This window comes from Staurois parvus, unplaced genomic scaffold (genome assembly GCF_062004578.1).
Source record: "Staurois parvus isolate SC_StPar_1 unplaced genomic scaffold, SC_StPar_1.0 ptg000971l, whole genome shotgun sequence".
Lineage (NCBI taxonomy): Eukaryota > Metazoa > Chordata > Amphibia > Anura > Ranidae > Staurois > Staurois parvus.
The window spans coordinates 668,260-684,366 of NW_028318767.1; the positions used below are offsets into that span (position 1 = coordinate 668,260).

The following is a 16,107-nucleotide window of genomic DNA, read 5'->3' on the forward strand; positions in this document are numbered from 1 at the left end:
ATTATCATGTGGACCCTTTGGCTTTCTGAATCACTGATCTAAAACAAGTATAGAGGTAGGGAATTCCACCACACATCTGACGCTCTGCTGTGCTGCATGCTTGCTTTAAGTATGTGGATAAACTGGTACTGATGCCAGAGAAAGCCAGGCAAGTAGCATTTCAAGGCAAGGTCAGCAACTGCATTGTACATATTTTGTCATGCAGGCAAGTGTCCTTTAGGCGTTCACCGGCATAATTCCCTTAAACCATATAAATAGACACATTCCGTTACAGCAGTGGTCTTCAAACTGCCAGATGCGGCCCTTTGCTTGTTTTTATGTGGCCCTTGGGGCACTATTTCAAATACTGATACCAACAATTGTGTATAATTCTCCCCCCTTGCACCAGTGAAGGGAACACAACTCCTTCCAATGACATCAATTCCTCCCAGTGATACAAATGATAGGGTCCAATGACATCAATGATGGGGCAGAATTCCCCCCATTGATACCAAACAATGGGGCATTATATCTTTCCCACTGAAGTCAGGACCTTTTCTACTCCCACTGGCCACAGTCCGGCCCTCGTAAAGTCTGAAGGACAGTAAACTGGCCCTTTGTGTAGAATGTTTAAAGACCTCTACAGGAATGCCCAGATTTTAAGCAAACTGTTAAATTAAACAGATCGCTTGCTTTATTTGCTTTAGATCCCAAGGCAATACTGAATGCCTGCATATAATTCTAACACTAATATTTGTTGACCTCCTTAGGGACAAGATGTGGGGTCTTACTGCTGTGTGTATACATATAATATTATAAATTATAGCCCCTCACAGACCTCTCCAGTGAGCCAAGTCATCAATTTAACAATGATTTAACAATGTTTACTTAGCTGCTTAGATGGCATTTTGCTTTAGCAATAAACATTTTTGATGCTTGTGCGCTCATCTTAGGAACTGATCTAGTTGCTTCAGAAAGGGCTGTTTGTTACCATGTGATAGTAAAGCTACAATTACAGGTGCTGCCTCACCAGGCAGCACCTGACAAGGTGAGGCAGCACCTGTAATTGTAGCTTTACTATCACATGGTAATAAACAGCCCTTTCTGAAGCAACTAGATCAGTTCCTAAGATGAGCGCACAAGCATCAAAAATGTTTATTGCTAAAGCAAAATGCCATCTAAGCAGCTAAGTTTTAACAGTGGGCAATTGAGATAATGGGTAGTGCTCATTAGTATCAAAGAAAGGTCTATCCACCAATAAACAGCTAAAAGCATTAAATGTCTGCATAACTAGGCTAATTTTAGTCTTATTGTGCAGAAGTGCTTCTTTGCATCCACATCCTAAACTCTGACCCTTGCATAAAGAGAATATTAGCACATTGAAAAAAACCAAAGTGGTCTAAACTTGCACATGACTTTGTTGAAAGCTTGCATGCTGGATTACCCTTCAGCAGTTTAAATTTCTTCAGCACTGTAGTAAGTCCAAATATAAAAGCTCTAGTGAGTATAGATCTACAGTATGTTTGTCCCAGGCATGTTTGAATCCACTTACTGTTGACTGACTCACTACCTCTGCCCAACTGCTTCAACTACTCTTTCAGTAAAATATCACTTTCTAAGATTAGTTTTGAACTTTCCTCCTGCTAATTTGAAGTCATGTCCTCATGTTCTTGATCTAGGCTCCATATTGAAAATACCAGCCCCTGAAGCTTATTCACCCGCTTGATGTATTTAAAGGTCAGTCACGTCTCCTTTTTCCCTTATTTCCTCCAGACTGTACATATTACGTTCATGAAGTCCCACTGCCTGGCCCCACTGTTTGCTCATGATACAAGCATATAAAATAAGTATTCCTAAATATTTTTCCTTTGTAGTGATAGCCAACAGTCTACCGCCAATATGTACTCTTTTTCCCTAGGTGCATTATTTTACATTAAGAAACACTGAACTGCAGTTTCCACTGCTTTGACCAATCTTCCAGCAATGCCAAATTATGTTCCATGTTACAGACACCTCCATGGATGTCAACCCTACTAAACACCTTTGTGTCACCAGCAAAAATACATACCTTACACAACAAACCTTTAGTTATATCACTTCCATATAGATTAAATAGAACAGGACCTAATACAGAGCCTTGGGGTACACCACTAGTGACAGGTCTCTTTTCTCAATGAACCCCATTTACAACCACACTCTGGTATCTATCCTTTAGCCAACTGTATACCCACTGAACCACCCAAGGATTAAGTCCTAGCTTCTACAACTTTTGTATTAGATCATTATGTGGAACTGTGTCAAATGCTGTGCTAAAATCAAGATAGGCTATGTTCACAGCACCACCCTGGTCCAAAACATTGGTAATATAGTCAAAGAATTCAGTCAGATTAGTCTGACATGATCTGAACCCAGTAAAGCCATGCTGCTTTACAAAATTGTGTTTTTTTTAAGTAATCAATGATCCTTCTGTTCAGGAGTTATTCCATTAACCAGTGTTTCTGTTACTCTGCAAGACTTGGAAATGCCAGTGATGAGCTTTTCTAATTATAAGGATCCTGGGACCCCCATTAAAATGTATAAATAGTATGGGGCTGTTCTGCTGCCCACTTTATTGCTTCCGATGAATAAAGCTTTTATTGCTGGAGAGTTCCCTGAGACCATGCATGAGGCAGCAATAGTGGTTATTCCTAAGGAGGATAAGGATCCTCTTTATCCTGATTCATATAGATCAAGATATTTGTTATCCTCTGATGTCAAAATTTTAGCAAAAGGTACTTGTAAATAGACTCAGTAAAATTATTTCTCATGTTATACAACCCGACCAGGCAGGCTTTATGCCCAATATACCCACCACAGAGAAAATTAGGTGTGCCTATATTAATATGTAGATTCCACTGAATAATATGTCAAATAGAGCTTTTTTAGCACTAGATGCCAAACAAGCATTAGACAGTGTGGAATGGCTGTACTGTTTTAGAAAAATTTCAAGTTGGCCTTTTGTAAATGGGTGAGGTTACTCTATGCTGCCCTAACAGCCTGAGTTAATGGCTTGCAATCTTCGATTTTTAATCTATATAGAAGCACTAGGCAGGAGTACTCTTTGTCTCCCCTCCTCTTTGCCACACAGCCATTGGCTGGCCTGCTTCGCCATTCCTCAAAAATCTCTGGGTTAGTTAGAGGTTCGATGGAGGAAAAGGTTGCTTTATACGCTGATGATGTACTTTTATTCCTTTCACACACTCAGACTTCTCTCCCAGTGGTGATGCAACTGTGGATGTTTTTGGAAGATTCTCAGGGCTTGCCATTAATTGGGAAAAATTGATGCTGCTCCCTATAGATCCACTATCTGAACCATTGCCCCCCTCGTTAGCGCACCTCAAGTTAGTCTCTTAGGTTAAATATCTGCTAGTTAATATGTATAACTTCCCTCGAAACCCCAGAGACTACATTTGTGGGATCCCCCACAGGCTCACTTGGCTCCTTTTCTTCTTTGTGCGCCACCATAAGAAGCAGATTCCTATGAGGGCACATGTGCGGGTTTGCTGTTGAGCCGGGCTGTGTGCATGCATAGAAACAAATAGCACAGCTCGGCCCCACCCCTGCTATCTGCTCAAAGGATTTGATTGATGGCAACAGGAGCCAATGACTGCTGCATCCCTGTCCTGTAAATGCAGGGAAAGAGGAGAGAACCTCTAGAGACAGGCACAGCACTGGATCAAGTGAGGAGGTAAGGTAAGGTAGGGTCAAACACTGGGACATTTTTTACCTTTTTGCAGGGAATGTAAAAAGTATTATATTTAACGGATATTACAAGCTTATTACAAATGCCCATATAAAAGAACATCTGGGTAGCAGTGACCACAACATGATTTCATTTATTGTTAACTGTAAACAGCAAGCACATACAGAAAAAATAAAAACGCTCAATTTTAAGAGAGCTAATTTTCCAAGGCTGAGAGCTGCTCTCCAAGACTGGGAGGGAATATTGGCATCAATGAACACAACACAGAAATTGGAGTTTGTCAAAAAGGCTATGTGAACACACTGCAAAATATATTCCCATGGGCAACAAGCTTAAAAGGCTAAAATCAAATCTATGTGGCTTACGGCCAAAGTTAAAAAGCTATAGACAATAAGAAAAGAGCTTTTATTAAATCTAAAAATGAAGGAACGCTATAATCATTTAAACATTACAAAGAATATAACAGAATATGCAAAAAGGAAATAAAGGCCGCAAAAATTTAAAACACACTACAGATTGCAAAAGATAGCACGACAAATCCCCAAAAATTCTTCAAATATATCAATAGTAAATAGGTCCGGTCTGAGCATGTAGGCCCTTTACAAAATAATCTAGAGTGGGTGACTGGGGACAAAGAAGGCAAATTTATTAAATACCTTCTTCAGCTCTGTGTATACAAAGGAGCATGGGGGAGCTCTTGTCCATAATGTGCATGGTATTGACACAGCTCCAGATTGGCTCACAACTGAAATGATCCAAAAATATTTAGACAGAATAAAAGTGAATAAGCACCTGGACCGGATGGCATACACCCACGGGTTCTTAAAGAATTGAGCTCTGTCATTTCAAAGCAATTGTTTCTAATTTTTAGGGACTCTCTAATGACTGGCATAGTACCACTGGATTGGCATAAGGCCAATGTGGTGCCAGTATTTAATAATGGGTCAAAATCTCTACCAAGTAAGACCTGTTAGTTGAACTTTTATAGTTGGGAAGATAGTGGAGAGTTTAATAAAAGGCCACATAGATGAGTTCTTGCTGGAAAAAAATATTTTAAGCAACAGACAACATGGATTCATGAAAGACAGAAGTTGTCAAACAAATCTGATTTCTTTTTATGAGAAGGTGAGCAAAACCTTGGACAGAGGGGTGGCAGTGGATGTGGTATACTTGGATTTTTCAAAAGCGTTTGACACAGTTCCCCACACATGGCTAATGTGTAAGGTAAAGTCTATGGGCTTGGAAAAATCTGTATGTAAATGGGTAAAAAACTGGCTAAAAGATCGTATTCAAAGAGTAGTGGTTAATGATTCATATCTGAATGTTCTAGGGTTATCAGTGGTGTACCCCAAGGTTCAGTGTTGGGACCCTTACTTTTTAATATATTTATAAACAATATAGGGTCTGGGATTAAAAATACCATTTTGGTCTTTGCAGATGACACCAAGCTGTGCAGTGGAATAACGTTCTTAAAGGATGTCTTCAACTTACAAACTGACCTCAATGCACTGTTTAATTAGGAAACTATGTGGCAAATGAGGTTTAATGTTGATAAATGTAAGGTTATATACTTGGGGGCTAAGAATATGCATGCACCATACATACTACGGGAAGTACAACTGGGGAAATCAATGATGGAGAAGGATCTGGGAGTTCTGGTAGATCACAAGCCTAATAATGGCATGCGATGCCAAGCTGCGGTTTCTGAAGCGAGCAAAATCCTCTCTTGTATTAAAAGAGGTATAGACTCCAGAGAGAGAGATCTCATTTTACCCCTGTACAAATCATTAGTAAACCTCATCTGGAATATGCAGTTCAGTTTTGGGCACCAATTCACAAAAAGAACATTGGGGAACTGGAGAAAGTACAGAGAAGGACAACCAAACTGAGATCAGCTATGAGGAAAGATTAGAGGAACTGAATTCTCTCTTGAGAAGAGGAGATTAAGGGGGGTATGATCAACATGTATAAAGACATCAGAGGTTCAAATAGTGAACTCGGTGTAGAGCTATTCACCCTGAGGTCATCACAGAGGACAAGGTGGAACTCTTTACGTCTGGAGGAAAAGAAATTTAATCTATGAAAATGTGGAATAGACTCCCTCAAGAGTTGGTTCTGGCCAGCTCAATGGATTGCTTAAAAAAAAGCCTGGATTCTTTCTTAGATAGATACACAGAATATAACTGGATACTAACATTTATAGGTAAAGTTTATCCAGGGAATATCCGATTGCCTCTTGGGGGGTCAGGAAGGAATTTGTTTTCCTGCAGGAGTTAAAATAGATCATGCTTTGATGGGTTTTTTACCTTCCTCTGGATCAACTGTGGGTATAGGATAACTTTTTTTTTTCTAATGGTTGAACTGGATGGACTTTTGTTTTTTTTCAGCCAGACTAACTATGCAACTATGGATAGCAATAGGGTTTCTTAGTACAACATATGGGACAGGTGTGAATGTTTCTGACACATGTATAGTAATTATAATGAAAACACACATTTGTAATGGTGGTATTTGAAAGAAAGGAATTGAATGTGATGGACTTGAAAGGCCTCAGTCTTTCACTTTGCATGACTAGGTAATCACCCCCCCCCCCACCCCTATCTTCACACTCCACTTCCTGTTTATTTTGGAGTGTTGACAGTTCTAGTTCTTTACCCAAGCCTTTAGGCTAGTGGAACGGGTAATGCATCAGAACCTATACATGGCATATTGGGGGAATGGTGCACTCAAAATCTGGTGCAGCTGTTCAACGTAGCCAATCAGCTTCAACTTGTAGCTTGTTTAATTAGGCTTTGACAATTAAACCTGGAAGCTGATTTGAGATGGTTTCTATGCAGAGCTGCACCAGATTTTGCACCACGCAGTTTTAGTAAATAACCCTCACAGTGTCTTATAGCCATAAAACTGGTGACATTGCCTTCTGGATATCATCAGCACAAAGCAGGTGAAGCCATCACCCACAAATCAGTTTGTCTTTTTGGCTTTATTTCATATATTTTATATCAGTACATGTAATACCAGGATTATCATTCCACAAGCTCCACAAACTTTAGACACTGTTGCGTGAAAAAACAACAATTGTACAAATAGACCAAACTCTTGAGACTGGATTTACTTCCGGTGGCTACAGCAAAATAACAGGTGGAATACAATGCAGATTTCTAAAATCTACCAGTACCTTTATTTTACCAAAGAAAGACCATAGGCACATAACACCATCTACGCATAGTATTTGAGCAAGTAACAAGTAAATTCTTTGTAATGCAAGTAGTGTCTGCAGGGAAACTGTAAAATATCTCCATTGCAAAAATGTAGACTGTACTTAATGTACTCACCTCCTTATGTTTAAACATCTGAGGTTCCTTTACCAAGGACGCTCCACATAGGGACACCATCCACTCCAGATTTGCTACAATAAAGAATGTGGAAAAGATTAGCAAATTATACTGTTCCACATATTTTGGTAATGCAATTTGTCTTCTAAAGTGATTCAATTTGCCACCCCGACATCTTAAATTTCCTTTTTATAGGGTAGCTGTAAATAGATTTTTATTTGAATACGGTCTGTCTTAGCAAAAGGTTAATGGTTTGAGAGGTGGGCTTCTCCATTTTATGTTAATGACAACTTGGCTCAGCAAGTCCCCAGCTATTAGGACAGATGATGCTGAGCTAGCTGAGAAATGCTAGTAATCAGCCGTGACACATTTTCCTTAGAAACATCTAAAAGCTAAGAGATATTATCTCAAAGATTTTTCAGGTATGCTGTGTGAATAGGAACACAACACAGTGGAGGCTTCTCAAATTGGAGTACAAAGTGGAAATACACTTTAAGTATTTGTTATCCCAGAAATGTCCCAAGAGCCACAATTGTTGAGGAGATACAGGTATCTGTCCTTCTAACAACATCTGTATCAGATAATCAGGTAAAGTACTGGCACTACAACCCAGTTGCAGATATAGGTTGGGCTAGGGCTGTCTTCATTCATAATGCCTGACAAGCGGTCTCCAATCCGCACACAAAAGTCCTCCAAGGCAAGGTGAAGTCGACAATCAGGTGAGTATTAATAAAATCAATCTTTATTCAATCAAAATGAGTACTTTACATTCCAAAATAGAGCCAACTGACATGTTTCAGTCCGCAGGGCCTTAGTCTGAAACATTTCAGTTGGCTCTATTTTGGAACGTACTGTATGCACTCCCTTGGATTGCAGAAAGATTGATTTTATTAATACTCACCTGGTTGCTGACTTCACCTTACCTTGGAATTCTCCAAGGTAAGGTGAAGTCGGCAACCAGGTGATCCCTTGCAATGTCGGATGCCTTGCAATGTCAACAGCTTAATTTAGTGCTAGTATATTACATTAAATTGTCTGCTTAAATAAAGTAATTTTGGAGTGGGAAGAAACCGCGACATCCCATGGCTATATTGAAACGATCTAAGCAGACGGCAGGTCTGGGCATACCTGATGTACAGAATTATTATAGGGCAGTTGCGCTTCAGCAGATTCTTAACCATTAGCCGCCCGGCCAATGGCCGTTTGGCGGCTTCAGATGTGCTCCTCCATTCTGGGTGCACGCCATTTGGCGTGCTCCCGCACATGCGCCGTTTGCGCTAGTGCAGAGCGGCGCAGCAGTGCGATCTGTCGGCGGCCGTGCACCTCGGACACGGCCGATGACAGATCAGAGTACCGGCTCCCGTTGCTGGTACCATGTGACCTGCTGTGACCAATCACAGCAGGTCACATGACAGTTGTATACATGGATGGCTTCATTCATGATGCCATCCATTGTATACTAGTGCCTAGCTGTGAATGGTCACAGAGTGGTTATCTCTACTAGCCATTCATGCTCTTAAAGTCTGGGACAGACTGAATAGGTACTCATCATTGCCGCCCCTCCCCACCCTTTCCGTGGTTCCCTTTTGGGGATGCCCTGTCCCTTTTTGGAACATGGGTGCAAGATTTTAGCTTATCCTATTTTCTGGAAGGAAACACTCTAGCTTCACTAGGTTACGTCAGATGGCGGTTTTACAGCTTCCGTCCAGATTTCTAGATTTTTGGCAGTACCGCCAGCTTCGTCACTTTTTCATTACACAGGAACACCCAACTTGTACCAGGTCTACCATTACAACCTTTGAATGCCTTTAAGCTGCAGAGGGTCCTGCTCCGCATATGATTTCAGTTCTCTATAAGCTGCTTGCCCCAGCCACCTCTAGCACTAAGCAGGTATATATAAGAGAATGGGAACATGACCTCCATTGTGAGTTTACTGAGGAGCAACTGCGACGACATCCATATGGCTTGATGCATTCTAGTTCTGTTGAAACTAAAACACAGTAACTAATATAGCAGATATAAGAAGCGCCACAGAAAATACAAAATAAATCAAATAATAAGCAGCACCTCTAACCAAAACAAAACGCGTTGGAACTGGCCTAGTGGACGTGACGTTGGAACGTTCCTCCCAGCTGTCGGCTGTGTTGATCGCGGTGCAGGAGGTTCGTCCCTTGGTTTTTCCCTTGTGGATGTGGCATTATAGAGGCTGTCATTGCTGGTGTCGGCTAGACACCTTCTTTGTGAGTGCAATACTTTACTAATAACATTTTACTGGTTTTAAACGTACTGCACCACCATATCTCTTCTTATTCCTCGAGCTTTGCCCATGTTATTGGAAGATCATTTGCTGCTTAGCTGTTCCATATGTGCTGCCTAGCTGTTCCATATGTGCTGATTGGATCACTATTGGTTGCTGTTCCTCTACTGGGATATCCTGCAGATCATCGCTCCCAGAGCAAAATGCTATCATGCTGGTTTATAATATAATCAGCATATAGCACTGGTGAGTGTATTCATTTTATCTAGTGTCAGATTTGCACATGGGTGTTTGTTTTCAAGATTGACATTAAGTTTATATTAGACTATCACTGTTATGGTGGCTGGACTTATGTTTATATTTATGAATTTATTTATATTTTTGTTATTTATCCTTGCATTTTTTGTGAATAATTAGCGCACTTTTTATTTGTACACAGTAACTAATATAACTAAACAACACCTATAAGCTATTAATGAGATGGTGACCTTAGCAAGGATTTACCTGTTTGTCCCTGGCCTCTGTTGGAGAAGTTGTGGACGGCAAGGCACATTCTTCCACATGTGGTGGGACTCTCCCATGATTTAGCCTTTCTGGGCGGACATCCGAGACCATACAGCAGAGATCTTGTACTGTATATCAATCTCTCTTCTCCCCGGTGCACTTCTTGCTCCATGTCCCCACCATCCCTCTTTTGCATTACAAATGGAGTGCTCTTCCTCATCTTCGCAACACTGCTAAACATCTAATACCTATTCATTGGAAGAGCCAAAAAGTTCCCAGTCGTGGGACTGGATCAAGAGGGTGACTGTAAAGGCACTCGAGACCATTTCAATTCCACCTTGGCCTCATGGCAACTCCACATTTCAGGATCGTTCTCAGTCTCCACCAGCTTAGGCATTTTCTTGTTAGCCCTAGCGGACCCTACATTTCAACAACTTGTCCAGGTGAACCAACCAACATGAAGTTTCCCCTCCTTTTCTTTTCACACCCAATTTTTTTTAGCTCTTCATTTGCAGGATTTTCCATGTGTTTTTTTTTCTCTTGCTTGATTAGGACCACAGCAACACTAGTGTTCTTTATACCAGTTAATATACACTTGCCAGTCGCTTTATTAGGTACACGTTTTCAATTGCTTGGTAACACAGATTGAGAAATGGGATTTAAGTGACTTTGACTGTGGCATGGTTGCTGGTAGCAGACAGGCTGGTCTGAGTGTTTTCAAAACTGCTGATCTACTGCGATTTTTACGCACAACTATCTCCAAGGTTTACAGAGAATGGTCCGAAAAAAAGAAAATATCCAGTGAGTAGCAGTTGTGCAGATGAAAATGCTTTATTGAGGTCAGAGAACAGGCAGACTGGTTCGAGATGATAGAAAGTCAACAGCAACTCAAATAAATACTTGTTACATCCAAGGTATGCACAGAATACCATCTCTGAATGCACAACACATTGAACATTGAGGCAGATGGGCTACAGCAGCAGAAGACCACACTGGGTGCCACTCCTGTCAGTTAAGAACAGGAAACAGAGGCTACAATTTGCACAGGCTCACATAAATTTGACAATAGAAGATTGGAAAAATGTTGCCTGGTCTGATGAGTCTGTCTTGATTTCAGCTGAGATATTCAGATGGTAGGGTCAGAATTTGGCGCAAACATAAATCCATCCTGCTTTATATCAACAGTTCATGGATGTGCAGCCGACAAATCTGCAGCAACCGCATGATGCTATCATGTCAATATGGACCAAAATCTCTGAGGAATGTTTCCAACACATTGTTGAATCCTTGCTATGAAGAATTAAGGCAGTTCTGAAGGAAAAAGGGGGTTCATCCCGGTAGTAGCAAGGTGTACCTGATAAAGTGGCCATTGAGAGTAATGGGTAGTGTTTTAAACACGTGCTCATTGCCAGCAACTAGTTTAGCCAGCCATTATTTGCACTAATTGTGTTTATGTCATCATTTTCTTTCTTTCCTTGTAACCTCTGCTAGCTAACTATGTATGCCCCCAACCCCCATTTCGTTTTCACGATGTTTGCGACATGTGTTTTATATGACCTAGAGCTGGCGGCACACAAGCTTTATGGCTGCCACCCCGGTATGGTTTTCGATCTGTAAAATATTGAATGTTACAGGCTCTTCTGATGCTGGCATATGGTTTCTTTTTCTCATTGCTTTGTACTTGTTAAACTTTGAATAAAGATTACATTAAAGAAAGTAGATTTAGTTTGTTTATATTTCTTTTTTTAGATAAATCCATGTCTAAACTCATTTTTTAGTCAGACACTGACAAAATATCAGGGAACCCAGGAAGTTCTGGAAGGAGGTGGCTAGCAGACAGGAAGAACTCACAACAGTGAGTGACACTCCTATTTTTTTTGGCTGGGCAGCCACCATTCTGACCTTCATCTTTATCTAGAATGCAGGATCAGCAGTCATCTCTCTACCTGCATTATCCCTGATGATGTTAAGGGCCTGCCCACATTCTTGGCGGAAGTGAGGAATGGTTCTGACTGCCACTGGACCAAGGACAAGGAGTGTTCTACTCTATTATTTACATGTGGACTGAGAAGCATTAGATACTGATTACACATGACTGGTACAGAAATTATTTGTAAGCTGGCAGAGATCATATTATTATCATTATACAGTATTTATATAGCGCTAACAGTTCGCTCAGCGCTGTACATTACAATGGGAGACAATACATGAGACAGTACAACAACAATACAATGTGATACATGAGGGGTTCAAGGGGCCCTGCTCCTTGGAGCTTACAATCTAGGAGGGAGGGGATAGTAATACGGGAGGAAAAGCTGTGGGGGATGGAGTGGTAGGAAGAGTGGAGGAGATCGGCAATTAACAGCGGGCGGGGTATGCTTCCCTGGAGAGGTGGGTTTTCAAGGTGCGCCTAAAGGAGAGGAGAGTAGGTGATAGTCTGATGGATTAGGGTAGGGAGTTCCAGAGGATGGGTGATGCCCTGGAGAAGTCCTGGAGGCAGGCATGGGAGGAGGAGACCAGAGAACTAGAGAGAAGGAGGTCTTGTGAGGAGCGGAGAGTGCGTTTTGGGTGGTATTTGGGTATTAGGTCAGTAATGTACTTTGGGGCAGAGTTATGAACAGCTTTGTACATCATTGTTAGCATTTTGAATTTGATCCGTTTGGCAATCAGAAGCCAGTGGAGGGATTGGCAGAGGGGGGTGGCGGTTGGTAAGGTGGATGAGTCTGGCCGCTGTATTCAGGATCGACTGAAGCGGGGATAGCCTGTGGTGAGGCAGGCCAGTGGGGAGGGAGTTGCAATAATCAAGTCGTGATATGATGAGGGAGTGGATGAGTTGCTTAGTGGTTTCTGGAGTTCGGAATGGGCGTATTTTGGAGATGTTGCGGAAGTGGAGTCTGCATGAGTTTGTTAGCGATTGGACTTGGAGCTGGAAGGATAGATTGGAGTCAAGAATGACAACAAGTACTCTGACTTGCGGGGTGGGCCTGATGGTGGCATTGTTGGATGTGATGGATAAGTCAGTGGGGGGGGGGGGGGGGTGCACGGGCCGGGGGGAAGACTAGGAACTCGGTTTTGGAGAGCTTCAGTTTGAGGAAGTGGAGCGACATCCAATCTGATATGTCGTTCAGTAAGCTAGTGATTCGGACGGAGACTGAAGGGGTGAGGTGAGGGTTCGAGAGATAGATTTGCATGTCGTCGGCATAGAGGTGGTAGTTGAAGCCGTGAGAGTGTATCAGTTGGCCAAGGGAGGAGGTGTAGATGGAGAAGAGAAGGGGCTTGAGGAAAGAGCCTTGAGGGACCCCAACAGAGAGGGGGGGGTGAGGGGGAGGTGGTAGCGTTATAGGTAACACTGAAGGAGCATTGTGATAGGTAGGATGAGAGCCAGGAGTCTGAGGCTAAGGGAGTGTCGTTTTTTGAGGAGTGGTCGACTGTGTCGAAAGCCGCGGAGAGGTCGAGGAGTAGGAGCACTGAATAGTGGCCATTAGCTTTGGCGGTTAGCAGGTCTTTGGTGAGTGTGAGTAAGGCAGTTTTGGTGGAGTGTAGGGGACGTAAGTCGGACTGTAGGGGGTCGAGGAGGTTGTTGTCGTTGAGGTGGGAGCTTAGGCAATTATAGACTAAGCGCTCAAGGAGTTTGGATGTAAATGGCAGCAGGGAGATGGGTCTAAGGTTGTTCGGGTCAGTGGGGTCCAGGGAGGGCTTTTTAAGTATGGGAGTGACGTGCGCGTGCTTCAGAGGGGAGGGGAATGCGCCAGAAGAGAGGGAGGGATTAAAGATGTGGGTGAGGGAGCGTAGGATGGAGGAGGAGGGAGATCGTAGGAGTTGTGAGGGGACAGGGTCGAGGGGGCAGGTGGTGAGGCGGGATTCAGAGAAGACCTTAGTGACCTCCTCAGTGGTAGTAAGGTCGAAGGAGTGGAGTGTTGAGGGGGCTTCAGTGTGAGGGATGTTAGGTGGGGTGGAGGTCTGGACAGTGGTGAGACCAAGGGAGAGGGGTGTTGAGGGGGTTACCGTGTGAGAGGTGATAGGTGGGGTGAAAGTCTGAGCAGCGGCGATGTCCCTGCGAATTGTGTCAATCTTGTTTTTGAAGTGATTGGCAATCTCGTGGGGGTAAGTGAGGTACTGGGAGGAGGTGGGGGCGGAGAGAGTAGAGAGTTGAAAGTAGAGAAGAGCCGGCGAGGATTGGAGGAGAGGGTATTGATGAGGGTCAGAAAGTAGGCTTATTGGCAGCGTGGAGGGAGGAGGTGTAGATGTGGAAGGCAGATTTATAACGGGTGAACGCTAATTGGGATCTGGTTTTGCGCCATAGTCGCTCCAGCGCATGACTGCATCGTTTGAGAGTTTTGGTGTGATCAGTCTGCCAGGGCTGAAGTGGTCGGGGTCTGAAGCTTCGTGTGGTTAAAGGCACTAGCGAGTCTAGAGCGGTTGACAGCGAGTTGTTATAGGCAGTCATGGCCAGGTCGGGGCAGGACAGGGGAAGGATGCTGTCGTAAAGACTATTTACAATAATATGTAGGTAAAGCAGATTATACCCCTGAAACATTCAATACTAGATTCAAAGGTACAAGTTTAAGAAGATCTGTTTCGATTTCTAAATATATGCTACTAACATTCGTGTTTGGTTTCTGGAACTATAATGGTTGTTAACCACTTGAGCTCCTGAGGATTTAAACCCCTCTTTTTAAAGGCCTCTTTTTGCTACTCTGCGCTGCACTAATTCAACTGATAATTGTGCGGTCATGCAATGCTGCATCTAAACTAAATTTACGTCCTTTTTTCACTCAAATAGAGCTTTCTTTCGGTGGTATTTGATCACCTGTGCACTTTTTATTTTTCACGCTATAAACAAAAAAAGACCAAATATTTTGAAGAAAAACTGTATTTTTTACTTTCAGCTATAAAAAAAATATAGTAAACTCAAAGTTAGTTATAAATTTAGGCCAAAATGTATTCTGCTACATGTTTTTGGTTAAAAAAATCCCAATAAGTGTATATTGATTGCTTTTTGTGAAAGTTATAGCATCTACAAACTATGGTATAGATAATGGAATTTACATAGCTTTTACTTTCTGACTGCCCATCATATTTCTTGAGGTGCTAAAATACCAGGATAGTACAAACACCCTCAAATGACCCCTTTTCGGAAATTAGACACCCTAAGCTATCTGCTGAGAGGCATATTGAGTCCATGGAAGATTTTTTTTTTCCACAAGTTTCTGGAAAATGACAAAAACTTTAATATGTTTTTTTTTTACACGAAGCTGTCATTTAAATGATTTATTTCTCACACAAGCCATGGGTATATGTGGAATTACACCCCAAAATACATTCCACTACTTCTTCTGAGTATGGGGATACCACATGTGTGAGACTTTTTGGGAGCCTAGCCACATACAGGAGCCTGAAATCCAATGACCACTTTGAAAGCCTGAAGGTGCGTAACTTCCTCATTACACTTCCTCACTACCTATCACAGTTTCGAAGGCCCTGACATGCCAGGATAGCCCCAAACCCCCCCAAATGACCCCTTTCTGGAAAGTAGACACCCCAAGGAATTTAAAAAGAGGCATGGTGAGTATTTTGCAGATCTAATTTTTTCTCACAAGGTTTGAAATATAAAAAAAATAGAAAAAATATGTTTTTGTTTTTTTCTTCATTTTCCAAAAACTTGTGGCAACAAATGAGATCTGCAAAATACTTACCGTGCTTTTTATCAAATTCCTTGGGGCGTCTACTTTCCAAAAAGGGGTAATTTGGGGGGGGTTAGATGCTATCCTGGCATTTTAGGGCCTCCGAAACTGTGATAGGTAGTCTGGAAGTGTAATGAGGAAATAAAACCATTTAAAAGCCTGAAGGTGCTTATTGGATTTTGGGGTCCTGTACTTGGCTAGACTGCCAAAAAGTCTCTCACATGTGGTACCCCCATACTCGGGAGAAGTAGCATAATGTATTTTGGGGAGTAATTCCACATATACCCATGGAATGTGTGAGCAGTAAATCATTTAAATGACAATTTTGTGTAAAAAAAGAAAAAACTTTTTTTGTTTGCCATTTTCCAAAAACCTGTGGTAAAAAAATAAAAATTCTTCTATTGATTCAACATGCCTCTCAGCAAATAGTTTGGGGTGTCTACTTTCCAAAAAGGCATCATTTTGGGGGGTGGGGGCATTTTATGTCCAGCATTAGAAGTTTATGCCACACATCATTCACTCTTCTAACCACCTGAAGACCAAGCCTTTTCTGACACTTTTAGTTCACATGAAAAAAATCAGTATTTTTTGCTAGGAAATTAATTT

The 16,107-nt window shown here is 42.0% G+C and overlaps 1 protein-coding gene across 1 annotated transcript in view; it reads right to left on the reverse strand.

The window, feature by feature from the left end:
* BRCA1 (BRCA1 DNA repair associated) overlaps positions 1-16,107 on the reverse strand; it is a 265,311-nt gene that overhangs the window by 8,051 nt on the left and 241,153 nt on the right. Inside the window, exon 11 of the mRNA XM_089657153.1 lies at positions 7,057-7,130. Within this exon, the coding sequence (XP_089513279.1) occupies positions 7,057-7,130 (74 nt within the window). The remainder of the gene's footprint in view (positions 1-7,056; positions 7,131-16,107) is intronic.